Here is a 27,926-nt window from a genome sequence, read left to right as displayed (position 1 = left end):
TAAAGATAATATCGAAACTGATTTTTATGAACTAAATTGGTAGAAAATGTTGAAACTCCACGTTAGAAAAATATATTACTTTATTAAATCTATACAAGGCAGTTAGAACATTATCGAACTCTGTATACAATTTGTACATTTTCTACTTCTTCGAGTTCTTCAGCATCAGTGTTGCGAATCGTTAAAATGAACATTGTACGTCATTATTTGGAGGTAGATTTGTACGTAAATAATTGTATTTAAAACTAACGTGTTACTCCTACAGAGTGATGTACTATCAATCGGTGTTCCAGTTGATCGTATGTGCTAACGAATGTTGTACTGACTTTCGGAATCGTGCTATATAAATATTCTGTTTGGTACATTTGTACTTAGTCTAGGATTTAGAATTTATACATTTCTAGCGGAATAAGGATACGAACAGCACCTTACGTTCGATATCACAGCTTACCACGAATAGTTTGTGTCTCAAAGATTCAGATTATTCATGGTATTGGTGTCCTTTGGTGTTCTCAAAATTTTCTTAATATTAATGAACTTTTCCGTTCTATTTTTGGCATACTGATATTTTAAGCTTGTTAAATATTGATGAATGATTTTATTTTTGATATCTGAAGTATTCCAAGTATTGGTACTCGATAACGTCTTTATACCAATTTTTGTTTCTAATTTCGTGATCGCTTATCTTGTTCGATGATATGATTGCCCGCGTCTGATGCGTTTCTACTATAAACAATGTACATTTACTTGAACTGAAATATTTACAATAGTACTACGGAACTTTCACATTTACTGGAAGTTCATGTTCAATGACGATTATGAACTTGCGTCGTTTTATGGCTGTTTTCGTTCGCAATTACGTAATGGTATTTAACCGCGTGTCGCAAGTCAATAAAATATTCCTAATATTCCTATGTATATACATATACGTGTCTTCACCCCTAGGAATGTGTATTATTTAAATACTATCACTATTTCGCTTTTGCTGCTGCTGCCTTCAAAGCCTCCTGTTCGCGTTGATACCTAAAACCAAAACACACATGTTACTCAATTATCACAATGAACATCTGGAAGATAGAAAAAACAAATTGTTACATCACTATATTTCTAAATTCCCATATCTCTTGACCTGTACCCGATTAAATTTAGCGCGTTTCAGTAATCGATAATGCACATTTCTTTACAAATATTTCTTTTTCAATAATTTGAAAACAATTTCGCTATTTAAACTCTGAACAGAGAATAAATGCACTTAGCTAGACTGACGAATAAATATGCATAACTAAATAAGTGCATGCACGTATACTCGATCGCGTAATAAATAATACATCGAGTCTGATGATACAAACGGGAAAAGTTTCATTAAACTTTCGGGGTCTGATTATTCCTATTTCTTTCCCGTTGAATATGTTATCGGTTTTGCAACGCTGATTTACATAATAACTCGCCGGGCAAATTCGAATAATTCCGGAACAAAGTTCGAAAGTTTTTACGTAACCAGCATGAAAAACTTACATTATCGCGCGACCAACTTGATACAAAGATGTCAACGCTACGAAGAGGTTGACGCTGAAGAGGCTCCAATTTTTCGGGGTGATCGCTAAGGAATACCTGGTCCAGATCAAGCCAGTAACGCCCAGGGCAGACGATTGACTAACGGAGAGCTGATTCGCTGGCCTCTGCAGATCACTGAGGCCAGCTATTACAAGTCCCTGTAATTTGCAAACTTCGTGTAATGTCACAAGAGACTACAATGCAAACTATGAACAAAAGGAAACAAGAACGTTTAGTGCAGAGAGAGAGAGATAATGAAAGGGTCAACAATGTGGGCCACGTTCTGATGATTTACTTTCAAAGGTTGACCTATATTCTGCTAAATCGACTGCCATTTGTTGTAGACATGCGTATAAGCAGGGCCGGCACAAGCTTTCTTTGGAACTTGGCTTTCTAAGAATTTATGGAACAGGAAAATTAATGGGAAATTACGTGGAGATGTATGCTTAGTATTCGGATATTTATAGGAATTGTAAGTCATCAATATGAAGTAATTTAAAGATATAAAGTATGACTTTCTTGACTGCATATAATTTTTGCACTTGGGCCTGCAAATGTTTGTGCCGCCCCTGCAGAATAAAAATTCATTTTACAAAGAATGTTAACCCTTTGTTCCATTGTATGTTACAAGAAATAATACGCCATCCTTATCTTTTTTTATATTACACAATTTTTGTTGAACTAAATTTGCAACACAAAAGATTTGCTTATTATTATCATTTCTATAATTTAAACTTGAAAATGCAACAAAGGTAGTCTAAAAATTACAAGTAACAAATTCAGTATTTCCCTAAATAAAAATGTTACAAAGTAGTGTTTTTAAAAAAGTCTTCCAATAATCCTAATCTCATTTTAAGTCTTCTCTGTTTCAATCACGGCAGTCCGGAAGTATCGATAGTTAAGTATCGACTTTCTGTACGGTTACGAAATCTAAATCCTTAGCGGAATTATCAAAGGTGATCACGATAATAGCATTTGTCGTTTCTTTCGCAAGAGTGACACCGTGATTCGCGTCAATATCGCATTTGGATCGCGTCCATGCGGATGCAACTTCCTAGCCGTCGAAAATATTTCTGTAACGTCTTTACTGCAGCCAGCGATGCAAATATCGCGTCTAGCTTCTTCTAAAATTCGTGCGTGTTTAAATATTATAATACACGCAAAAGAGATACACTTTAACGCGTGATTAACACGTAATCGTTTCTTCTGTAATCCGTAATGATTTTGCACGGTGCTGTTATGAAACGAATATGAAATGATAACGTGACGTCAAAACTTCAAAGATATTACTGACCCATTTAAAAGCTGGTGCCCAGAAGAATATAGTCTGCGGACCTGAAAGGGGAAAATAGGTCGATACTTGCTATTACGTACATACTTTTTAATTGTAAAAATTAACGTATGATTCTGAATTATTAGGATAATGAATTTTTTCGATTATCTACATACTCAGAAAATGATTACATGACTATTTATCTAGACAATAATGGTGACAACGCAAAAATTTCAGTTGCGTCGAAGATATTTGAGAATAAATTCGATGGAAATTAATTCGATGAATAAATTCTATATTTTTACATTAAAAAATTTGACATGATTTAGTTTCAATTCATAATTTATTTTAATACAATTTAACGTTATTATATTACTTGTTATTATTAACAAAATTATTCTACAAAAATATAACTTTTATTTCAAATATATTTCCATATTTGAACAAGTTTGATTTCGAATTAACCCTCCAGTAAACCCGCAGCGCACATTTTCATACAACAAATACAATTACAATTGCAAATACAAATACAATTATGTTAAGACTAAGAATTAAAATACATTGCTGAAGTAAGTTTGATAAAAATCAGTAATGATATTTTTAGAAGATATTTTACAAGGTGGTGAGGCCACTGCGCATCACCGGAGGGTTAAACGTTCTTTTCTCCTCGAGTAATTGCGTTCCATTTTTCATTCTCAAATACCTTCCAAAAATTGAAAATAATGGCGAGCCCCGAAAGCGCGCAAAACTATTCTTAAAAATATAGGACACTGTGTCACAAGATGACATTGATCTACATGTGTACACGCGACGGTCAAGTCCATCGGTATACATAGCATCACAGCTGACGGCAAAAAGTAGATGCTCGTAGAACGTTACAGGGATGCTTCCGCCCTTTCCAGCGGCACGGGCGCATATGTACATTCCCCGGCACGTGTCACTACTCGAAAAATGATAACTTACTAACCAGCAGGGTGATTCCACAGTGGCTGTAGCTTCTCAGGCACTAACTTGCCGATGGTGTTCATCGCATTTCTGTAGACGACCGACATTGTTCTTTCGCACGTTCACGCGTTGATAATGCAAAACGAAATGAAATTTTGAAAACCGCTCGAGGATTTAACTGAACGAGTGAACGTGGAAATGACAAGCGGTACGGCGATCCGCACACTGAGACTGAATATCGCGAAGTGCAACGATTGGTAGCCGTGCTAGCCGCACGGGTATTGGGCTCTCCCTTTGCCCCGCTAGCGTTTCCTGGGTCGAAACCACTACTCTTCGCGTGTATATCTGTTGCTTGTGTGCGTCATTATACAGGGTGTTTCGTAACTTTCGACTGGACTTATTTGGGAATTTAGACATGCTATGCCTTTTAGCTGACATAACGTTCACATGTTCGATCTTTTAGTTTTAGTAAAATACTTGGAACTATTTATCGAGGATAAAATATGTGAGTTTCGTCGTTATTTTTCACTAGAAAACGGATAATGCAGAAAGTAAACTGCAAAGAATAGTTGCAATATAATTTATACATTAAAGGATGAAGAGGGTGGAATTTTGAAGTGGAACTTCCTTTTACAATGTTTCCTCAGAACATTATTTTCTGAATTATTAACAGTTAGAGGTGGCCATTCAGGAGCATGGTCAGACCACACAGGGCCGTAGCTCTAGTTTCTACCCTATAGTATAGTACAGTTTCTCAGGGAAAATATAGATGAAAGATTACATTGATTTTACCGCATTGAAATTTACAATTTGAAAATTAGGTAATTTGCAACTTTAAAAATTAGAAAATTTTGGAGTTTCAACATTTTAGCAGAAATATTTTCTTTCAACTTCGACCCTCTTTGCAAACTTAATTAAAAATTACGATACACCCTGTACACGCACGCGAAGATTATTTAGAATGATGAATAAGTAGCTTATTTGTAAGCATTGATGTTAACAGATAAAAATACAGTAATTAAAATATAATTATGCATGTCCGTGATTGAACTACTTAAACTTAAGACGATCTTCATCTCTATCGTATGGCCTTCATCTTAACTCTGATTACACTTTGCAGCCAATAAATATCGATAGATACAAAATATTAACAAAATTAATACTAGAAGTTCGCGTTTAAGTACAATTACATAATCAGAAAATTGATATTTTGGAATACACAACGAAACTAGATAAACTACGCAGTTTATCGGAAAAATAAAGTTTGTGGAATAATTTCACGGAAGTGATACAAGAGATATTATGTACCTACAGATAAGATTACAATTAATAATTACAGGAACTAGTTTCGCTCAATTACGAGTATCATGTTATCTACAGTCACAAAATGTGGAATATATTTTGTACAATTTCAGGTACCACAGGTTTGCAATAAAAGGAAACATTTGCGATAACGAAATCTACGTTTGTCAATATTCGTGCAAGGTATAGGCTTTTCTGAGTCAAGGGGAAGGAATGTAGTCTTATTCGTATTAGGCGTTTTATCTGCTAAGACAGAAGGTTACGCATTCTATTATGCTCTTTGACTGTTTCAAGACAATTGGGGACAGGGCTGTAGGAAGAACTTGTGGGACCTATGGTTCACATCAATTATGTATTCCAATTTTCATATGTTGTCGTGGTACATTTGCAAATTTTCAAATCTCCAAATTTGCAACTTTATGAATTCTTATATGTTCAAATTTGCAATCCCCAAAATTCTCACATCTCCAAATTTGCAACCCTCTAAATTCTCACATTTCCAAATTTGCAACCCTCCCAAATTCTCACATTTCCAAATTTGCAACCTTCTAAATTCTCACATTTCCAAATTTGCAACCCTCCCAAATTCTCACGTCTCCAAATTTGCAACCTTCTAAATTCTCACGTCTCCAAATTTGCAACCCTCTAAATTCTCATATGTCCAAATTTGCAACCCTCTAAATTCTCACATTTCCAAATTTGCAACCCTCCCAAATTCTCACATTTCCAAATTTGCAACCCTCTAAATTCTCATATGTCCAAATTTGCAACCCTCTAAATTCTGACGTCACCAAATTTGCAACCCTCTAAATTCTGACGTCTCCAAATTTGCAACCTTCTAAATTCTCACATTTCCAAATTTGCAACCCAACCAAATTCTCACGTCTCCAAATTTGCAACCTTCTAAATTCTCACATCTCCAAATTTGTAACCCTCTAAATTCTCATGTCTCCAAATTTGCAACCCTCAAAATTCTCACATCTCCAAATTTGCAACCCTCTAAATTCTCACATCTCCAAATTTGCAATCCCCAAAATTCTGAAACTAGAACCCAAATTGTGAAACTCAGTACACTGCCGAGGCTAAGTGTCCCATTTACCCGGTGCAACAAGTAAAGTTCCTGTTCCCTGTTACTCCCCTAAGAAGCCTACATAACGCTCGAGTGTATACATTACCGATACACACGTGGCAGTACAGAGATCGACATTGGCCTAGAGAACAAAATTGGATAGTCTGTTCAGTGCCAAGACGTACGTCGCACGGTCATTCTATTCTATTAGTGTATTAACCACGTGTGGTTGTTGTGCACAACGTTATAAAACTATGTTCAATTCCGGTTGCAGTCCATTGATCCCGTGGGAATGAAGCGTGAACGTGTGTATTTACAGAGCTTTATTTACATTAAAATGTATACACTTTTTGTAGCAGCAAGTAATATACACGGTGTTGTTGATAATACAATAAATGCTATCGAAAATTGAGCTCGACGAGAGAGAATGCAAACGTTGTTTTAGCCGAACAAATATTACGCTACTCATGGTCAGCGGTATTGTTCGCATCCCTCCTGAATTGCACCACAGTTAACAAATACATTAGCCGCATGTATTCTTCTATCACAAAATCGATAAACAGTTCGGCATTGTACGCGACCATGTGTGTTTCCATGCATCCAGTACATAAATGTAATACTATTTTTTGAAATGATTTTAGACACAAAATATTTGTAATACAATATCAGCTTGAATATTTAGTGGTATGTTGTAAAGTGAGATCGAAGAAGTTTAATAAAAAAAGGGCAAAGAAATTCAGACGTTGAGATAAAAAGTCTGATTAAAGTCTATTAAGTAGGTATGATTTGATCGATCAAAGTACAGTCGTTCGGTTTTTGTTATGATTCGCTCAGACTTCTTTTCGGTTTTTATATAATTGATATATAAAATAAACGCGCAAAATGCCTTATCATAATAGAGAGTTAAACGTACCATTACAGAGCGTATCAAATGCGCTACTTCTACAGAATTCTCTCGTTCACACTTGCTTATCATTCGATTAAGGCACATAGTATAAAGTAACAATAAAAAATATCATTGACTTCACAATTCGAGAAACGGATGAAAGACAAAGATATGAAAGTTCACAATTTATGATGATTTTTAACAATTATAATAATGATTTAACATTATTTTGCAAATTTAATTTTAAAATTTTCTGTACCTCTTAAATGTGAAACTAAATGATCAAATTTTTAAATGCATCATACATACTACGTATTTTATCAAATATATTATTGTAGAAACGAAAATAAGTTTGTCGTATTTTTGGTGGTATTTACAGATTTTTCTTTTTTACTCTTTATAAAATATAAAATAGAATAGTATCAAAGTAGTATGTAATGAATTTTTTTCATTATAAAATTTTTATGGTTTTTATGCACATCTTATCTATTCCATATAGCACTTGTAATAAAATTTTAATCACCAAAACCATAAGTGATTAATTCTTGTTATAATTCATGAGATTAAACAATTGTTCGTATTTACAAAAGTTACGTATACAGCACTAAAATATACTTTATATTGCAATAATACTTATGAATCCTACTGAACAAATATATACTTATAAATTATATATTATCATAAACTATTAAATTAAAATATAATTACTTGTTGTAAATAAAAGAAAGGTATTTGTACAAAGATATAAGGAAAAATGTATGAAATACGTTTTGCAACCTGACTCGTCTTACAACATGTATCTCAAAAGATGTAAATGCATCAAAAATTCTGAAGTTCTTATTGTATGTAAAATGCAGTAATAAAAAAAAACAGTCAAAACTATTATTTTTTTTATGTAGAGATCCAAAATTTTCTGGTAAATGCATGTGGCAGTGTCAAGGTTATTGTTAGAAAAATTTACCTATTTCTTATGTGTAGTCTTGAGCATCAGTCAAAATAAAATTGTATAAAAAGTCATTCGTATCTCAACATACTCAAAATGGCCATCAGTTGACAGCATTATCTATACTTTTCCTCTACTTATAAAATATTTCATTTTGCTAAAGTAATCATATCTACCATGTACTGAATTCACTATATTCAGTTCAAAAGTAAGTATTACTTTTTCATAATCACAAGTAAAATGTTCATAAAAAATCACTTATCTCTGATATTGCACCTTTGCAATATTCTAACGTAACTCTTAATTAAAATAATCATTAATTATATCCACATAACGTGAAAGTACTAACAGAACCATATATGTCAACGGTAACAAACTTAGTAAAATCTGTAGATATGCATACCTTTGCAAGAAAATTCGAAGGCAATTCAACGACAGCTAACAAAGCTGGCTGCATATGATCTTTACCTTCCTTGGATTTCCAGAATTTACTTAGATCTTGAATGCCATTACTATTATCCTCTGGCTGGCATTTTATAGTATCAAATATATTTGAATCTGCACTTTGACTAGTACTTATATGTGAACTGACTTTTGAGCTGTCAGTAACAGTAGGAGTACTGATGCTACGATTTATTCCACGCCATATTCCTCTTTTTGGTTTGCTCACATATAGAGCCAAGGTAATGTTCCACCAAACTAGTTCGTCGGAGTTGACGGAGAGCAAAATTGGAACACCAATTAGGGAAGGAGCCCAGCGTAACTGAGACACGGAAGTTGTATGAAAACGTAATATACGTATTTCATCTTGCATTATCATGTCAATAACCTAAAAATGAATAATATCAAGGTTACTTACAATGAGGATAATTGTCGTAGTTATATCATAACGGAAACTTACAGAAATATCGCCATTTTCGAAACCAACAGCTAAATAATTTTCATTTTCAGATATTTCACAACACGTTAGTCTTTTATTGTAATTCTTTCTAAAATATTCCGTCACTTTTATACACGTCGGTAGTGTTATCGTATCTTCCTGCAACTTATACACGGCTACTTCCCCGTTGTTATTCAACACTGCTAGAAAATTTTTCTGGTAGCTCAAACAACTACAGATAGTCTCTATATCTAAATTATTAATAGTTACTTTGCATATTCGTAACCAATTAGTGCCATTGACATTCCACAGTGTTATTATACCGTTTCGTGTCACTGTTAGCACACATCTTTCATGCACTTTATGGATTGAAATAACGTATCCTGCACTTTCAACTAAATATGATACTTTCGTATTTTCCCATACCTGCAAATAATCAAGTATATATAATTAAAATGTCAAATTGTTTTAGATATTCTGTAAACTTACCCGCAAATTATCATCTGTCCCTCTGCAAACGAGCACGCTACCATTTTCTAGGTCTAAAATTTTTATTAATTCTATATTCGATGAAAGGTTTAATACAGCTCTGCCTTCTGCAGTTGCTACATCAAATAAATTAACAATGCCTTTATCATTAACACAGACTATATTCTGCCCGTTCGGTGAAATAAATAAATTATTTAATCTGCCGTCAAATGGTTTTGTCTCTGCTTTTATATCATCATCGACTAATATGGCAATAGTGTTTGACACAGTTTCTACAACAAGAGTGTCTACCGAACCAGGATGGTCCTGAAATACTGCATCAAATAAAAATTTCCTTGTCACTTTAGAAGTTCCTTCTACCGGAAATTTCCATTTATGAAGTAAGCGGTTTTCACTTCCACAAATAATATGGTAACCTTCTTCTTTTAGCCAATACGTATCCAAGGAAGAAACGCGGCTTTTATAAGTAGCTAATAACTGGTATGCTGCGTTCGTGTTCCACACGTTTATAAATCCGTCAGAATCCGCTAAAACTAAATACTGGCCATCGTTAGTTATAGCAGCACAAACATAAACAGTTTTCCCGTTCTCGACATTTGCTCGTATCTGTTTATTATAACTATGCATATGACTGTTGCTTGCTCTGCACCATCTTACATGTATAGCTTTGTCTTCAGTAACGATGAATAAGGAATCATTTTGTTTTGGTACATCACGGAAGAAAATAACCTTCCTTTTTTGTAAGTCTAGGTTATACTGTGACAAATATTTGTATTCATCACCATATTTACAGTACGATATTAGAGCACCATGTACTTCATCCATTATATGGAGCAAGTTACTTCCAATTGTAAACGCTATCCTTTTAAAATAACTGTTACTGTAAAAATATTAAGAATAAGAATCTTTTGAGTATTAGCACTTAACCGCTAGAATTGAAAAATGTACCTGTGTGGATTATGGCTGTAATTTGCTAATATTTTCCCACAACGATCCCAGACCTAAAAATAAAAACACTTTATAATTCTTTCATCACCAAACATATTTACAAAAATTAATTATTCGTACCGTAATTGTTCCCTTGTTTGTACAAGCCGCAATATAATTGCTGTCATGTGTAAATGTCACATCTAGTATAATTTCATCAGTAATATTAAATATCATTGAGCTATCGTCATGAGGAACTTTACTTGTAAAGATTCCACTCCAAAAAACTTGTTTCTGTTTAGGACTTAGTGGTCCAATTTGACTCTGTTCATAATTGTCATCGTCAGAGAGCCTGAAAAGTTTTACTATACCGCGATCATCCAGCGATAAGAAGCAATCTGCCGTTGTAGAAACGACAATTTTTTTAATGCAACTTGTTTTATCATGTCCCCTGAAAACTTCTTGTCTTTTGTAAATGCTATTCCACAAAAATATTTCACCGCCCCTGCATCCAATCAGAATTAAATCCGGATCACATGCAAAACACGAAGTATGTATTTCTGTTGACATTTCTTCACTCAGTGGTATATCCTTCTGTTCCAACTTTTTATCATGAAATACGTATAGATATTTCGATCTTTCCCGTGCAAGTTTGATAGCAGTATCTTTTATATAGCCATCATAAGAATGATTCATAGCTATCTGTACTATATCCAAACATCTTTTACGTCTATGTTCCGCGATAGTGCTCGCTTGTTCCTCCAAGAATTTTTTTAGATCGATAAAACGTGATTCATATTCTGTATCATGATCTTTAGTAATGTATTTTTCGTAATTGTCTAGATCAATCAGTAGATTGCTCAAACCACTGTGAATTATTGTCGCTTGTATAAAATTAAGATTTAAATATATCTCTGGAAATTCATCGTACAATTTTGCTTGCTCCAAATGGTACCCGAGGTACGAGTAACTATAATTATCCGCGGGAAGTTTTGAAAAGTCATCTTTGCAATATCTACGATATTTATCGATCAGTGACTTATGCATTTGTACAAATTCATCGTTTGAAATTTTTTTTCGAAGATGACAAAGTAACAAATCATGAACACCGTAGATATAGCTACGTAATTCATCGTTCCATTGTTTAGCTGCAAGTGACTTATGACAAAAGTCGAGCATCATTTCTTCAACTTGAAATGGAGACCCTTCCCAAAGAACTTCCAATATCTGCACATAAATGTAACTTTTAACACATAAATATCAAATAACATTACATACTTCGGGGATCACATTATCTTACCTGTGGGGTTATATTTACATCTTCTCTAAATATTACTAATTCTTCATAACGTTTCCGCATTTCGGGAGGTAACTGATTTATGCACATATTAAAAATTGCTTCTTGCTTTTCCAAAAATTTTTTAATTACTCTAAAAAAACAAAATATACGTTATTCGTAACTATGATAAGATAAAGATAGTGAACGATTCATATAATGATAATATTACTTATTCTTTTCATCCTTATTTCTCAAAGAGTTTAAATAATATTTCCATCTGTCTGTCCTCAGATTCATGTCATGTTTAAATTCTTCAAATTGAGCTGAAAACATAGCTATTAATAAAGGCATTCCTTTACATTCCTCATGAATTTGTTTTGCTTCTGGAGGAAGTTTATCTATTTCTGTTTCTAACACTTTGGCAAAAAGGCCTAAGGTTTCTGTTTCTGTGAAGCCATCATTCATCTGTAAACAGATAACTTTTAATATGCAGCATGATAATAAAAATATAGGCAAAAGAGATTCAACTCACCTTAATAACAAAAGGTCTTTTCTCATATACAACATCTAGATCAGCTGTAATTACTAAAGTCTTGCAATCAAAATCAAATACATCAATTATTTTAGGGTAACAAACATCATCTAGAATTAATAAAGCATGCTTTTCTTTGCTGAAATGATACTTTAAGTAATGAATAAGCGAATCTCTTAAAGGCTCTGGTTTTAACGATCCTGGCAGCATTTCTATATTTTTAACAAGGTGGTAAAGTCTGTTTAATTGAATTAATATTTCTTCATCAACTGAACGTTCATAACCAAATTTGATCCAGTATACTTCATTCTGTAAGGCACAAACAAATTGTTTATACACAAATTCCATAGTATTCAATAAAAGATAATTCAACTTCAAAAACTTACATTAAATACATTTTTCACAAATTTAGTATCTTTTAGTGTACTAGCTGTTAGGCATGATTTACCAAAACCTTTCATCCCATGAAGCACAACATACTGATTTGGTTGTAACTGTTCTAAGTGAGTCTTTAACTGCATCATCTGTAAATGTATGTTATGTTGATTTTATATAAAGGTGATTCATTATTACTAATATTAGTATGTACAAAATATTTAGCAATTTTTGTTAAACTTACACGATCGATTTCCATAAGCATGTACATAAAATAACAAGCATTACATTTAACAATCAAAATTAATAACATATTCATTATGGTAACAAAAAATAAACAAATATTTATACAATTCATTAAAATTGGAAAATATCAACAAAAATTTTAATACATTAGCTTAATGAACTAGTACAACTACAACATTTAATGAGCCTTAAATATGTAAGACATATATTTGATACCTTTTCCTCTCTTACAACACTTAATGGTGAAATCGGTGGAAGAGTTGGTGTAGCGATATGTCTTACATCGCTAACAGCTTTTCCACTTTCTTCCATTTTACCCAAATCATCGCTCAACCACTCATAATGATGTTGTAAAGCTTCACGAAAAATACTAAATGCATTTGGCCCTCGACTAAAACAATTTAGAATCATAAGAATTTTGTACATGAAGGTAACAGTTACATTCATATAAGTAAAATTCATACTTTGGAAGTATATCCAACAAGATTTCAGCTTTCTCTTGTTTAGAGATTCCAGCCTCAATCTGAGCTATATCCTGAGGCTTTAATATATACTCTGATTTTAGTGGCTGTATAATACCATTATATACATCTATATCAGCCACTATATTGCTTCGCAAGCGTTTAAGAATACTTTGATGTAGTTTAATCATTCTTGTAATATTCACACATATCCTACCACATTATCTATTTTGCAGCTCGTTGCCAGCTGTAAAAGAAACCAAATAAAAATCTTTACTGTTGCAATATAAAGGTTTCATATAAGGAGGACAAGCATGGAAAACAGTTTCTGATTTCTGAATATAGCACTTCAAGGTTTCTGTGTGAACCTTGACTTTCTATGCCAATCTTGATAAACATTCCACAAAATTTTCACAACTCCTTCATTCTATTACTAATCGAAATAGTAAATAACAAAAGTAAATTAACATAAAACAATGTATATACTAAAACAGTTTTAATAAAACAAAAATAGTGACAACATCAATAAAGATACACATATATTTTCAATTATTTTATTCTCTGGAGCCTATTATGACAGTTTTATACGCGTCGCAATAACTGTATTATCACTTATTTAATACATATATATATATGTAGAGTTCCTCTTATTTTTTGTATGAAGTTTAAAAAGTAGATGAGCTCTGCGGGTCAATGACTGTAACTAAATCCGAACTCAAACCTCGTGGTCCTATGAAGTTACTTTAATAATAGCCTTGCGGTGAAAGTCTTACCTCATAAAAGCCGTTCGCTCAAAACATGTAGTATTTTTACGTGTTGCGCGGCCTTTGTTTGAGAAACTAAATAATCACTCCGCAACACTACAACGCCATACCACTAACAAACGACTGACACCACTGCACCAGTACCGCGCGCCTGAGTCAAGCAGCGGTGTTGACATTGTTGCCAAATCCACCAATCAAATGCGTTTCTGATTGACTATCACGTGTGTAATATGCTATCTTTTAAACAATACATCCCTTATCCCAAAAGATATAAAAAAAGAGGGAAGGTAATAAAGCATCATCGATAACTTAAGACGAATAGGTTTAGAACTATACTGCAATTAGGAAATATGATTTCTACGAATATTTTGAGTCCTACTCAGAGTGGCTTACATATTTTCACGGTGAATCCAGTGTAAAAAAAAATCTGTTATAAAAAATCTAATAAATATTTATGTATTTGAAACACCATAGTAAGGAAAAAAACTGAAATTAATATTTTATTGAAATAAATGATTTTTGTTATTGGTAATTAATTTTGTAGAACAAAACAGAAATAGGGAAAAGTAAGGAAATAATTTTATTAAGATAGATTAGTTTTTTGCAGTAGTCTTACAGTTGATGCTTGCACCTACGGGAATTCCACTTGATAACGGGACTTCTTAATGAATTCATAACACTGTTGGTGAATAATAAAAACGCGAAAGAATTCTAGTTAAGTATTATACTAATTATACTAATTAAGTATTTCTTGCAATTAAAGATAAACGTAATGTGTAATTATCTAAAATATACCTTTATACATTATTTAACAAATGAATATAAATAATTTTGAATTTTTGCAATGAGGATGTGTGGAAGTCACTACTATATTGATAAAATCAGTATAAATGATTGATCAAATTAAAATTAACATCTAGTAAAATTTATTTTATATTAAAAGTTATTAATAATAAAAAATATAATTAATAAACAAATATTGAAAAAATACATCCAACAAATCCGATATGGTCTAGTGGCTAGGATACCTGGCTCTCACCCAGGAGGCTCGGGTTCGATTCCCGGTATCGGAAATTTCTTTTTGCATATATTCTTTTTAAATTGTTATTAAAGATCAAAATTGTATGCTAAACATAAAAAAATGCTAAATCACAGAACCACGTGAATATTCAGGAAAAATTCCAAGCTATTGTCTTGTTTGTATATTTTTAACCATGGATTGCACAAGTACACTAACAACTATTAATTAAACATGTATGGCACAAGTATGCACTTCTAAAATCGGTAAATGTACCGCACCATTTGAATCTCAGCTATGTAAAATAATTAACTAAAGTTTTAACTAACTAAAGTCTTAACTAAGTTCTGTAGCTAATTGTATTTGCTAACTATTTCTTTCTGGATAATTAAATGTACTAGTTGAATCTCTGACTGAATCGTGAAAAGTTATGGTCGATGTCACCTCAGTGTCTTTCCTGATAGGAGAAGAATCAGGTAGGTTCAAAAATGTACAAGGGAAGGAAGGAGGGAAGATGTGGAAGGAAAGAGACAAGTTTCTGCCCTTCTTAGATTTTCCCACTCGACACTTTCGGTGAATACAGCTCGACCCTTGACCATCAAGAAATAAAGTCAAGAGGCGTTAGCCTTGACAAAGCATATTAGAAAGTTAGAAATACCTGGCAACCAAATGTGGACAACGATCGAAAAACTGTGTATAGTAAAAATCGCGAGTCTGTATGGTTTCAAGATTATTGCACACGATATTCAAAATTACTAAGGGTTGCAAATAGTAACATGAAGGTCGTAAGACTACAGAAAATGTAACTCTGTAACGAATTACAAAATATATGAAGCTAAATATATAAAAAATTTAATATTTTACGGTAGGTTTAAAATTATGCAAAAATAACCCCTGCGGTGGCCGGGAATCGAACCCGGATCAACTGCTTGGAAGGCAACTATGCTGACCATTACACCACCACCGCAGTTGAGATCTACTCCTTTTAAAGTACAATCGAAGTTATGGCTAGATCAACTCTGGTAAAAGTATGAATTTCCGGGACAAAAATAATTCACTGCGATGGCCGGGAATCGAACCCGGATCAACTGCTTGGAAGGCAACTATGCTAACCATTACACCACCATCGCAGTTGATAAGTCTTTCGCTATATATGGATCAGAAATCCCCATATACTCTTAATAAATACTTATATGTCTCATCCTTTAATTGTTCCGACAATTGCACACGGTAATTCGGTAAATTTTAATTATGCACAATTAATATGTAGCGCGGTTTCTAAATAACAACTAAGTTTCTAAAAATCAGGATATGTAGATATAATTTAAGATGTACTTCGAACGAGGAACGGCGACTAACTGACTTTCCCTCAACCAATCCGGAAAAAGGACAGCTCCTTAACAAAAGACGCACGTGTTCCCGGTCAAAGTGGCGTGTCACCTCCATAAAGTTAGAGACAGGTCCACCACTCAGGCCCTAAGTAATCGCGAACGCCAACCATCTACAAATAGTTACATTTACATTGCTACATGGATTCGATTAAATATTTACCTACATAAGTATGATGTTTATCTCATTATTTTATGTATATTGGTATAAAACTTGAAGGTTTCATAAAATAGAAAAAATGTTGTATAAAAGAAAGAAGAAAAAGTTTCATTAGTATTCGCCATTCACCACTAGGTGACCTCTTAGCCAATTGTTTAGTTACCACTAGGTGACTATAGTGGCTCAAGGTGTGAAATTTTTTAATTATTGGTATTAATTTTGGAGACGAAAGGAAGGAAGAAAAAGTTTCGTTAGTATCCGCCATTCACCACTAGGTGACTATAGTGGTTCAAGGCATAAAATTTTTTAATTATTGGTATTAATTTTGGAGGCTAGTTATAAATATAGATTAGGTTCAGATATCAACGGGTACAGGTTATCAAATATCACTTATCACAACACATGAATCTGTTATTTAAAAGAAAAGTTTTCTGTTGCTGATGTTCTGGTTTGTCGTCAGATGGCGATAGTAATATCATTCCCGAACGCGCACAAATTTAAAGAAAGTCTAAAAATCAAGTACATAATTTGGCTTGTTAGATTTGTGGAAATTTAATGGAGTAAGGGTGATTAGTTTGTTAAGGGTTGTACTGTTCTACACTTCTTATATCTACCCACACAAATATATCGACTCTTCCACACTTTACACTCTCCACACAAATTCCATGATATCCTTACTTTACTATAGTGAGGACTACTTTCTATGTCTACGCACTAAACTCGAAGGGTCTTCTGACCAATTACCTGACCTCTCCTACTTTCCTCAGTCCTTCAGTTTTTCCTGACAATAAAAATACTATGTGGGTAATACTGAAAATCTTGCTAGGCCTATTAACTTTGCTAGGCCTATTAACCTTACTAAACCTATAGGTCTCATCACCCTATTAATTGCCTCGCATTATCACAGCGATAAAGTCGTTCATGCAACGCGAGTAATCAAAGGGACTCGAAATCTTGTCATCATTGCCCAAAACAATAAATGCCTATCAATCTCTTTGATCTTAATCACTACCATCAATAACGTTGTAATGTAATAGCAGTCATAATCGATGCAGCATGATATGACACGAAAGCACATTACACGAGAGGTGTACATGTACTACCTCATCTGCGGTAGCAATAATGGCGATTAAATGCCAGCACTTAATGAGCACACGCACAGCATTGTTCTCCGTTTGCCAATTAAACAGCATTATCCATTCAAAACAATGCATTTTATTCTTAAAACTTGAAACAAAGGGTGCTTGATCCCTAAAAATGAAAAAAGTTTAAGCCCTGCCGATAGCCAATGAAATCGGCTACTGACACACACACTAGCGTGCGGTGATTCACTGTATAAAGCTTCTTTGTTCGTGTATTATTATATCAAAACTTTTCTGCGCGTTCAAATATTTTATTTTCGATTTTTCTTATTTTAGTAATAAATTGATGATTGTTTTAAATCAAGGTAGAGGTGGATGGTCATACCAAATTTTTAAATTCTATCACTCTTTAAATTGCTAGTCTCTTTTTCAATTTATAAATTTACAAACTCCCAAAGTTCCAAAATTTCATATTCTGAATTTCTCAAATTTAAAGACTTTGAACCTCAAATCTTTGAAGAAATTTTCAAATTCTTAAATTTTTAAATTCAAATTTCCAAGTCTTTAAATTCTCGAGTTCCTCGACTCTAAAATTCATAAATCACCTAATATTCGAACTCCTAAATATAATTTGCAAGTTCCGAAATTCCCTGAACGCAAATAGCTAAATTCCGAAAGCGGGATTGCAGCGGAAGATTAAATCATTCTTGAATAATCCCGGTTGCGGTGGTAACCGGTGTCGTTATTGTTGGCGATACGAGATTGCGTAAATGAATTATTTGATTAGCCCATTGGAGTGTTCGACGGTGACACGTATAGGTGCGCTCGGTCCCGTAGCACGCCATAGACAAGCTGCAAATTCGATTACGTTAGAAACAGCATTTGGCGCTCAGCCCGCATTAGCCGTGCATTGGTTACTTGCCCGATTAATTTGTCGCGGATTCACTGTAGCGAGCAACTATGCCGTCGGAAGATATACATCGAGTCGGTGACATTTTGCACGGTATCCGAAACGCGGCCACTAACCGCGGATAGATCGATAGGTGCGTCGGTGTCATTAAGGTGGCACGTTCCTAATTAAAGAGAGAAACACGCGGTACGTCCAGGCAATTACGGTAACAATCTAAACTCACGAAGGCCACGAGAGAGGGTGAAAGTGCCAGGAAAATATTTCTCATCACCTGTAGCAAACTAATGACTGAGGTGGGTCCTGTGCACGAACTGAAGGGTCGACCGGTCATTTCATCCCGTGATCGTCGCGATAAAATTATGAGACTATTCGGATATCGCGAACATCGTGGGCTTATTCTTTAATTATGGAAAGATCTCGACGCGATTCCCGAGGAGACGCGGTACATTTATCAAGGGATTTGCATATCGCGTGTACAGGACCCTGCATACCCGGACGATAAGCTGGTCAACCGACTACAGGAGCTAACTGCTCGGGTTCGGATGACTTAGGCTATCGTTACAGCAAATTGTGCACCATGGTGGATTAAAAAATAATTTTTTTTACTGTCAATAATAATAGACGTGATTGTAATATCATAGGCTTTTAGGGATTCTTTTTGAGGGTAGAAATAGAAACGATGCAATTATACATAACTATATTTCATTCATTTTAAATCATACATTTTGTTCATTACAAATCATACATTTCACTCGTTCTAAATTACAATTGAATAAACAAAAATTTCAGAAGCATTAGTAATACTAAAGAACAAGAAATATTTAAAAATATGGATGTTGAACTGAAAAAACTGATCGTACATAAATACTAATACTAATATGTGTCGGTACTCTTAAAGAAATTAAACATGCGAAAGAAAACTACTGCTTAGGTTAGAGGAACGTTGGAGTAAGAACAAAATGGCGGACGTGATACATTGAAATCGACATTGTTTTATTAAAAAAGCTTGCAAAAAACAAATTAAATCTTGCATATCATTGCAGAAAATAATTTCACTTGCTTTCTTCTTATAAATAAGTAGAATTTAACATTAGCATTTAACATTAGTTTAACATTAGCAGTTATATTACTACTTCTGAATTGTTTCCAACGCGTGTCAGCCAGTTTAGTTCACACGCTGACCGCTAGTGTCGCTAAACATACACTACGTTGAACTTACACTCCAAATTGATTTATAACACAAAGTTGCAATATTTCACAGCTAAAAAACTGTTTCTAATTTTTCTTAAATACGCAAAAATAAAAATCCGAAGTTTTCAGTTAATATAATCCCTTTAAAAAATCTCGCAAAGATCATCGTTTCTTAAACCGTCTCAGTGGAGCTCTTAAGTCAAACGATATTTATTCCACTTTGTTTCTATCTCTCCGCCTTTTCCTATCTTCCTCTCTGTTTGCCATACGAATGCGAATTCCTTTCCGACGACGGGCAAACAAAACGTAAATAAATAACGACAGTTAGAGTGCAACGAACTCGCGTTTGGCAAGTTCCGCGGAACTTTTGCGAAACTGGTGCGCGAAGAAGCTATCACGGCCGATCCGGAAAGGAACCAATGTTAGATACGCCGTATAACTTCCGAGTAATCTCGCGTTGTCGGGGCGGGATATAAATTCGTGAACGAAAAAGGAATAGGATCTCTGTGTGCCGGCTGGAAACTCCGTCGTTTGATCGTCAGCAGAAAGGAACTCGGAGGAAGACAAATAATCGAGTTGGGATCGATTTATATTATCCGTTCAGACACGGTCTGCCTTTTTACTCACGGAAAAAACGTTATAAACTGTTACCTACTTTCTCAAAAATGTCTGAATTAATTTGCATGATGTTTTTCAATTGATGGCACTTTAGAGGATATTCGTAGGTGTTGCAGGTTTAGACCACCAGAGGGTGCAGTAGTCTGACATTTGGAGCAAAAGGTTACATCTGTAATAACTTTCTTGTCCTATAATGAGACGTGTAAAAGCTTGTAGTTTCCGAATTCGTAAGATACGATAATAGAAGACTAAACGATAACCGTAAAGGTATGACGTATTGAGGTATTTGGAAATGTTGAAATTTTGCAAAATGGAGTAAACGATTTTTTCGATCAACGCTAGGGAGGCCGTATAATAGGATATTCAGTGGCTAAAGACGGTCGTCTATTGTAATCCTGTGTCCCGTGCCGATCTCCATTCCCGTATCCTCTTCAAAGCGCAGACCGATCGTGAGAGGGTAAATTCGAACCTCTTAGGGGTTGATCGATCGCCACTAGTCTAAGCACTTCAAATAGTGTGATCGTGGTATGCGAGCAGGAATGGCAATAACGTTGATAGGATGGTAATATGATTATCACCTGCGCAAGAGGACACACGCGACGGTGTTACACGTATAATTAGAGATGGGATTGAAGAGGCGGATAAGGGTAGGGGAAGGCGCAAGTATAATGCCATGCAAATACACCTCATCGTTTGGTCCACCAGGAATAGAGTGCATTAATCCGCTAATGCACATGGGTCCCGTAAAATTAGATTCGGCCAGATTTAGTCGGAAATGCGATATTTCAGTGTCGACTGAATTCCGAACGATTCTCTTCTGTCTCTCTCGTTCTATCACTGTGCTCGTCGACGAAGCTCGTTTCTACGGAGCACGAGCGAACCGTGAAACGTTGTTATTCGAGGGCCAGATTAATGTCGATACGCGTGTACACGCTCGCAAACCGTTCTCGATCGATGCAACGCTCGTCCTTAATACAGCATTAATTCAAAAATTTACGATCGCTGGTCTCGCGTTTGCACGCGTTACCGTTCTAACGCGTACCGATATTCTACACTCGGATTAGCAGCGTCGTCGCGATGCCAATTTGATTTAATGGGATCAATGTTTGCGCACTCGTAAATTCGCGATTAACGCAGTTTTACCGCCAATATTTATTAAACGAAAAATGCTGTAAATATTGCGGGGTTGGTGGTTAATCGATCCCTCTGTTCTGTATAGGGGTTGTTATAACATGGTGGACACGTCTTCCAATGAGCTCACAGGCAACTGTATGTACACACGCAGCGATGAAGATCTATAGAAGTGACACACTGGCGGGAATTGTAAAAATTTGAGAATAGGGAAATCCGGAGATTTGAAAACAGAGAACACAGAAACTTTCAACTATTGCGCATTAGTGCCCGCGCATTGCACGTCCCTGCAGCCCTCGCGGGCTCAGTTGTCCATCACAGTTTTAACCGAGTTCGCGCACGTACCACATGAAAATCGGTTTTAGTTCAATTAAAAAGAACACGTACGATCTCGCCTATCCGATTTTTCGGAATGGCCGTTTCTCCCTCGGTCCGCGTGCTCGAACGCCACCCTTTCTTTCGCCGATCGCGGCGCAGCATCGCGCGATTAGTTGCGTCCAATTAAATTTAACGAATTTCACCGGCCACCGCTCGGCTTTATTGGTTTCATTAATTACGCATGCACTCTGTCCTCTGAAGCGTTCGCTAGCCGGCAGCACCGCCTCCGAAATGCACGTTCGTTCGATCCGATCGACGTATCGGGTCGCGTCTCTCCAGTTCGTTCTTCTCGCGCCTCGTTCCTAGCCATTTCGTTCTATGTTCCCGCACTCCGCAAAATCGAGAACGCACAGGGAACGATTAAAGCCCGATTACTCGGTCGCTCGAACGAATATGCCCTGCGGGAACTGGTGCGCGTCCACAGGCACACGGACCATCGGTCGACGTGCCGATATTCAGAATTTGGTAATTAAATCCTGGTCGGGTTTCGATTTGCCTCCGCCGATTTACTAAAATATTGCCACCGGACGGTAAATTGGTTGACTCGTACGCTCTCCGGATCAATGGAATTGTAACCCGATCGTTTGTTTCGAAATTTCGCCGGTTACACGCAAAACGGGGAAAAAATTTACAATATTTGTCGTTTGTGTTTGCTGGACGGTTTTTACCTCGAAACATCGCTTTGCAAGGTTTACACGTGAGAGAATAAAATTAATAGATCGATTTTTTAAAATTAACTTATCTCATTTAGCATTTGTAAAGATAAAAACTAAAGAGTTCACTCATGGTGTACTTGAAAGAACTGTGTACAATAGCCGCTAGATAAGTAGCTGCCACATTAACGTCCATTACTCCATTTTACTTTTTCGTTATGATTATTATAAAGCAATACATATTATTAAACAAAAAGGCTATTATAAGGGGGCTCGTTCACTGAATGAACGTATATATACAAAATAAATGGAGCAGTAGTAGATTATATAACGGCTATATATCGGGCCTACATTCATACGAGAATAGAGATACGTGAAAAATAAAATGATAATCGACAAACAAAACCGAGGATAGGAAATTAGATGCAAAATAAATTGGTATAGGAAAAGGTGTTTCCCGGTATGATCGTTTTGAGGCGCCGGCAGAAGTGCACGATGAGCGGTTGACATGCGAGATCCCTATGTACGCCTATCCACACGAATATGCTAATGATATCGTGGCGCGTTAGTTATGCTAATTCCACTATGATTCACCAGGGCAAACATATGCTGTCCAGCATTTTACGCCGACCACCTGCGGAGCTCTAATTGTCGATGAATTATTAATTCGCCAAGAAGTTACTGCATGCTTGCTCTTTTCGTGCTTTCACTTTTTAAACGTACTTAAGCTTCGTTCCGCTAGAAACCGTGCCCTTGCAAGACGTTTAACGCTACCACGTTTTCTTCCGTTCATGGATAATTTTCGTCGCAGCTGTACCAAACACGTTGTCGATCGATGATAATGTCCCTTCTTGAAGGTTTCATGTAAATCTAGAGACTAGTTCGCTAGAGAGGTTGGCAAAGAATTTGACCATTTCATCGGTCAGTGCGCCATTTGCAGCCAGAGAGATGAATATTCGTGGAAGCCATTTTGCTGAGAGCATAAGGGGGACAATCTCCGGATAGTAGATCGTCGAAAATCGCTCGATCGGCACCCTATCCGCGACGTGTCGACGACGTTCTCCGAGTTATTTCAATAAAGCAAATGGAATAGGCTTCGGCGAGGTGGTATATCTTCCCATAGAATGGGAGCTGGCCGATCAACGGAGGGGCGAAGAGAACAGCGAGCTATGATGGAGCCGTCAGTACATCGTGATCCACGCATCATCAACATTGACGACCTCCGTCCGCTTTTTGGCCCCGACGAAAACCTCCCCAACTCAAAGCCATTGCACAACTTTACGAGCCTGCGGGGATCCGTCTCTCTTCCCGTCCTTTTCGTAGCTGAACTTGTGCCATCGCGACCTCTTCGAGAACGAGGATATCCTCTGTACAACCGTGACGTCACCAGCTAAATCACCCTTCACGCCTTGTTAGCCCGTGCCAACGTACCGTTTTACGGTCTCGCCTTGTACCGCCTGCGAATTGCCAATTGTTAATTAGCATTCTCGCGGAAGAACCAAGGGTGTCTAGGATGCACGCTGGGGAGGTTTACATGGCAGATTTCACGATCGCGTGACCGTACGTCCGCCTTTGTTCGATGTGGACATGCGTTGTCGATGCGTGAAGATTTTCGCTTTGTAAGAGGATACATAATCGTTCATAACAATTTATATCACAGTTTTAGGGTATAGGATAGGTAGAATTCTTCTATATTTTGATCCCATGTTGATCTTGAATCTACATTCCTTGCCTAGGTCGGGTTCTGACTACTTTGTGTGGAATCTCTCTCATCCACCATTTAACGAATGACTGTAATCGCCCAGCGAATAACTGTATGAAACTTGTATGACTCTATCGAAGAAAAGGCAGACTTATCGACGAGCGTGTCTGGCCGTTTTTCTCACTGAAACCAGGTGTACGCCTAGGGGAATAGCAACTACGGTAAACGACGGTAACTCGTTACATCCATGTGCCCGTTCCCCTCCTACTGTTGAGCTATTTACGGGCTGACGATGAAAACGAGTTTCACCGCATTACGATTAACCTGGACGTAATTATAATTAACCTTGAACGCGGCACGGAGTATCGGCGAACTTCCGTGGTCTAGGAAGTACAGCTGCCGTCTCCTTGCATATATGTACATGCGAAAGTCGTTAACATCCAGCAACAGCAGCAAAACCGGAAATGTCGGAGCGCGTGTCAGGCCGGAATCGTTGCGATCGCAAGAAAAACTGGTCTCGTGTAAACAAACCGCATAGTTCTTAGCGCAAACGTTACTCGACGCGGTAATGATGTTTGTACGATTCATTGTGGACTCGCTGTTAGACGTTTACATTGCGGCGGGTATGTGGCGGTTCGTGGGAGAAAACAAGCTGCAAGTATGCAATAAAATTTGTTCGTATGAAACTTGTTCCTTTGGAGAAAATCGCCGGTCGTGTTTGGAATAACGTTACATAATTAGCGGCCTTAAGGTGTAGTCACTGCTTGTGGTAAATCAAAGTTTGTTTTAGTATTATAAGTCTTTTAGTATTGTAAGTTTCTACTGTAACTAATTCTGGTACTACACGTGATTGTGACATTATAAAAGGTTTATAACCTGTGGTACTTTAATATTAGGTACCATAGTATCCTCTTAGTTCATAAGAGGTAGCTCATCAGCTACCCCCAACTTATAATTCGATTTCAAAAATGAAATCAAGTATTCTATATTCAAAGTGCAGCTCTTAAGAAGTTTTTAACTCAAGTTCCATTCATTCCATTCTATTTATGGATAGCTTCGAAAAAGATTACGAATAGAGCAATCGTTCAATCAACGTCCACAAATGTTACATGAATAGCTTGAAGAGTTTCCAAACAGAGTGGAATAAGTATGTGTACAAAGCATCTAATCGATAGCTTTGTCTGGAGGGTTTCAGCTCGACACAAGCATATCCGACTGCCGTCACATATTGACGCCTCCACTTTATTCAATTGCTCATCCGACACAAAGCCCCCGACACTTTTAGCCCCGGGTACAAACATGTTTTTTCGCTTTGCTCATTTCCGGGCCGAATGCTTGGCATCGTCCGCGGTTCCGGGCTGTTCGTTGCACGTCGCGGGTCGTGTGTCGTCTCGACGACGGCGACGACGGGGTCGTTTGGTCTCTGACCAGAGCGGGGTGAAAAATGCCCGGAAAGAACGAGAGAAGAGTAGCAAAAAAAAAGAGGAGAAGAAATCAATCTAACAGGAGGGTGAACGTGGTCCGGTAATTTTTCCCTCATCAGGCATCGTTCAGGGATTTTATTGGTAATTAAAAGTCACCGGGCTGTGTGATTGGAATTAATGGTCAAACGGTCAATTCGCCAGGAGGGAAAGGCTGAGCTGTAAAATCGCCTTCGCCGATCCGCTCGGGCGTATTGGAACTTCGATTGCGAGGCGATGAAACGATATTTAATTTATTTTTTCATTTCGTGCCCTTTTGGGATGTTTAGATATAAAGAGGAAGTTGCTACTGGTACTCATTGATAATTAAAAAGAAATCAATATGTGAACTTGTACATTAATTTATGTACTTATTTATTATATTCATTTTATATGCAGTTTATGTAGCGATACAAGGATGATGGAGCGAGCAAATATCTAGCGGTTGATAATCTAACAAGCAGTAATCTAACGGTTGGTAATGTATTCTATAATAACTAAACGTGTGGTAATGTGTGATGGCACGTGCGCAATTGTAACGCGTGGTGGTACAGCTGGTGATAATCTAACGGTCGGTAATTTAACGTGTATTAATTTAACGTATGGTAATTTAACGCATACTAATCCAATGGGAAGTAATTCAACGGGTAGTAATCCACCGAGTGGAAATCAAACGCGTAACCATTCATCGAGTGGTAACCTTAACGTATAATAATCCAACGCTTGATAATTTAACGGGTGATAATCTAGCGCACGATAATCGAACGTGTAGTAATCTATCAGGTAATAATCTACAGCATAGCAGTTTATCGGGTAATAATCTAAAATGCTGTAATATAACGGAGAGTAATTTTACACGTTGTGATCTAACATATTGTGATTAAAATATTCGATATTCAATTCATACCACGTAGGCAATATAACGAGAGTCTACTGTATTTTTACAACCTACCCTACCATCTCGAATCTTGTGCACAAAATTTTCTCCATCGAAAAGTTTTGTATTGTTTCATTCCGCTCGATATTCTGGACATTGTACGATGACGGTCGTTTTACGGAAGGAAAGAGTAGGTTAGATGCGAGTACACGATACAGAGTTAATGTACGATCCAGTCACGCGCCAATAGCAAAACCAGGGAATGACAAAGAGGAAGTATCGAAAGGAACGGAAAGAGGGTGGGTGGAAGAAGGAAGAAGAAAATAAAGTTGCATGGTTCATAAACAATTCCATATGGTCTTGGGCGTTCGTCGAGCAGCACTTACGACGGTGATCGCGCTTCTTCCTAGTTTCCCCGATATCGTCTCCACTTTACTCTCTCCATTTCCGGACCGAGGCTAGTAGCGTTTATGCCTTCGTATTTTTCCGTTGGTTATGCCTTTGGAATTGTTATATACTTTCGTCTGTGCGATTACGCCATCCATGGAAGTCTTACGGGAAATCTGACGCAGAGAGAGAACCATAACCATTACCGGGTCCTAAAAGGTCTAGTTTCGTGGCGGATCGACGTCAATTACCTTTCACGATCGTGGCGTTGAAAATATTTAGGATTTGATATATTGATCTAGGAAGGTGTATTTCTTTTTTTATGTCGAGAGGTAGATAGTATTTATTGGTCACGTATATTATTCTCGAGTTAGACTACTGTATGTTAGATTATTACTCGCTAGATTATTACGCGTTCGATTACCGCGCGGTAGATTACTACATGATGGACTGTTACGCGTGGGATTATTAATCAGTAGGTTGCGATGCGTTAGATTGCCACGCATTGTAGTGTTACATGTTAGATTACTACGCGCTGAGAGTACCAGCAAATGGATTATTACGCGCTGAAATTACCACCCACTGGATTACTACGCGTTAGATTACTACGCGCTGAAATTACCACCCACTGGATTACTACGTGCTGAAATTACGACCCACTGGATTACTACGCGTTAGATATTATACGCGCTGAAATTACCACCCACTGGATTACTACGCATTAGATTATCACCCACTGGATTACTACGCGTTAGATTACTACGCGCTGAAATTACCACCCACTGGATTACTACGCATTAGATTACCACCCACTGGATTACTACGCATTAGATTACCACCCACTGGATTACTACGCATTAGATTACCACCCACTGGATTACTACGCGTTAGATTACTACGCGCTGAAATTACCACCTACTGGATTACTACGCGTGAGATTACTACGCGCTGAAATTACCATCCACTGGATTACTACGCGTTAGATTACTACGCGCTGAAATTACCATCCACTGGATTATTACGCGTTGAAATTACCACCCACTGGA

General features: G+C 36.6%; 2 protein-coding genes and 3 non-coding genes across 6 annotated transcripts; 1 reads left to right on the top strand and 4 right to left on the bottom strand.

The window, feature by feature from the left end:
* Nucleotides 1-62: 62 nt before the first annotated feature.
* On the bottom strand, nt 63-4,051 carry LOC100879177 (mitochondrial pyruvate carrier 2). The gene is made up of 4 exons (XM_003700816.3): nt 3,795-4,051; nt 2,849-2,889; nt 1,516-1,712; nt 63-1,023 (listed from the first exon to the last, which is right to left on the bottom strand). Exons 1-4 carry the CDS (start codon nt 3,877-3,879, stop codon nt 972-974), a joined length of 375 nt encoding a protein of 124 aa, XP_003700864.1. The 5' UTR covers nt 3,880-4,051; the 3' UTR covers nt 63-971.
* Nucleotides 4,052-6,451: 2,400 nt separating this feature from the next.
* Nucleotides 6,452-14,389, bottom strand: LOC100880336 (Death-associated APAF1-related killer). 2 transcript variants are annotated; one of them, XM_003700912.3, is made up of 12 exons: nt 13,935-14,389; nt 13,165-13,408; nt 12,917-13,091; nt 12,466-12,603; nt 12,080-12,388; nt 11,777-12,012; nt 11,569-11,698; nt 10,410-11,495; nt 10,290-10,342; nt 9,342-10,221; nt 8,874-9,278; nt 6,452-8,801 (listed from the first exon to the last, which is right to left on the bottom strand). In XM_003700912.3, exons 2-12 carry the CDS (start codon nt 13,350-13,352, stop codon nt 8,289-8,291), a joined length of 4,113 nt encoding a protein of 1,370 aa, XP_003700960.2. In that variant the 5' UTR covers nt 13,353-13,408; nt 13,935-14,389; the 3' UTR covers nt 6,452-8,288. The 2 variants fall into 2 exon arrangements, with proteins under 2 accessions (XP_003700960.2, XP_012135178.2); XM_012279788.2 differs by lacking the exons at nt 12,917-13,091; nt 13,165-13,408; nt 13,935-14,389 and adding an exon at nt 12,699-12,854.
* A 537-nt stretch (nt 14,390-14,926) lies between these two features.
* TRNAE-CUC (transfer RNA glutamic acid (anticodon CUC)) lies at nt 14,927-14,998 on the top strand. Its single transcript has one exon. It is a non-coding gene; the product is annotated as a tRNA-Glu (tRNA).
* An 840-nt stretch (nt 14,999-15,838) lies between these two features.
* TRNAG-UCC (transfer RNA glycine (anticodon UCC)) lies at nt 15,839-15,910 on the bottom strand. Its single transcript has one exon. It is a non-coding gene; the product is annotated as a tRNA-Gly (tRNA).
* Nucleotides 15,911-16,001: 91 nt separating this feature from the next.
* TRNAG-UCC (transfer RNA glycine (anticodon UCC)) lies at nt 16,002-16,073 on the bottom strand. The gene has a single exon. It is a non-coding gene; the product is annotated as a tRNA-Gly (tRNA).
* Between the last annotated feature and the right edge of the window lie 11,853 nt (nt 16,074-27,926).

This window comes from Megachile rotundata, chromosome 12 (assembly GCF_050947335.1).
Source record: "Megachile rotundata isolate GNS110a chromosome 12, iyMegRotu1, whole genome shotgun sequence".
NCBI lineage: Eukaryota > Metazoa > Arthropoda > Insecta > Hymenoptera > Megachilidae > Megachile > Megachile rotundata.
Note: the sequence above shows the minus strand (reverse complement) of the source record. Positions and strands in the feature narration are given on the sequence as shown.

What these genes read in the sequence shown, in the direction of transcription:
- LOC100879177 (XM_003700816.3), bottom strand. Translation starts at nt 3,879, where the DNA reads ATGTCGGTCGTCTACAGAAATGCGATGAACACCATCGGCAAGTTAGTG. An exon ending in ACTGTGGAATCACCCTGCTG is followed by an intron (nt 2,890 to 3,794) that starts GTTAGTAAGTTA and finishes TTCCCCTTTCAG; the next exon opens with GTCCGCAGACTATATTCTTC. An exon ending in GGGCACCAGCTTTTAAATGG is followed by an intron (nt 1,713 to 2,848) that starts GTCAGTAATATC and finishes TGCAAATTACAG; the next exon opens with GGACTTGTAATAGCTGGCCT.
- LOC100880336 (XM_003700912.3), bottom strand. Translation starts at nt 13,352, where the DNA reads ATGATTAAACTACATCAAAGTATTCTTAAACGCTTGCGAAGCAATATA. An exon ending in TTGTTGGATATACTTCCAAA is followed by an intron (nt 13,092 to 13,164) that starts GTATGAATTTTA and finishes AAATTGTTTTAG; the next exon opens with TCGAGGGCCAAATGCATTTA. An exon ending in AATAAGGATGAAAAGAATAA is followed by an intron (nt 11,699 to 11,776) that starts GTAATATTATCA and finishes TTGTTTTTTTAG; the next exon opens with AGTAATTAAAAAATTTTTGG.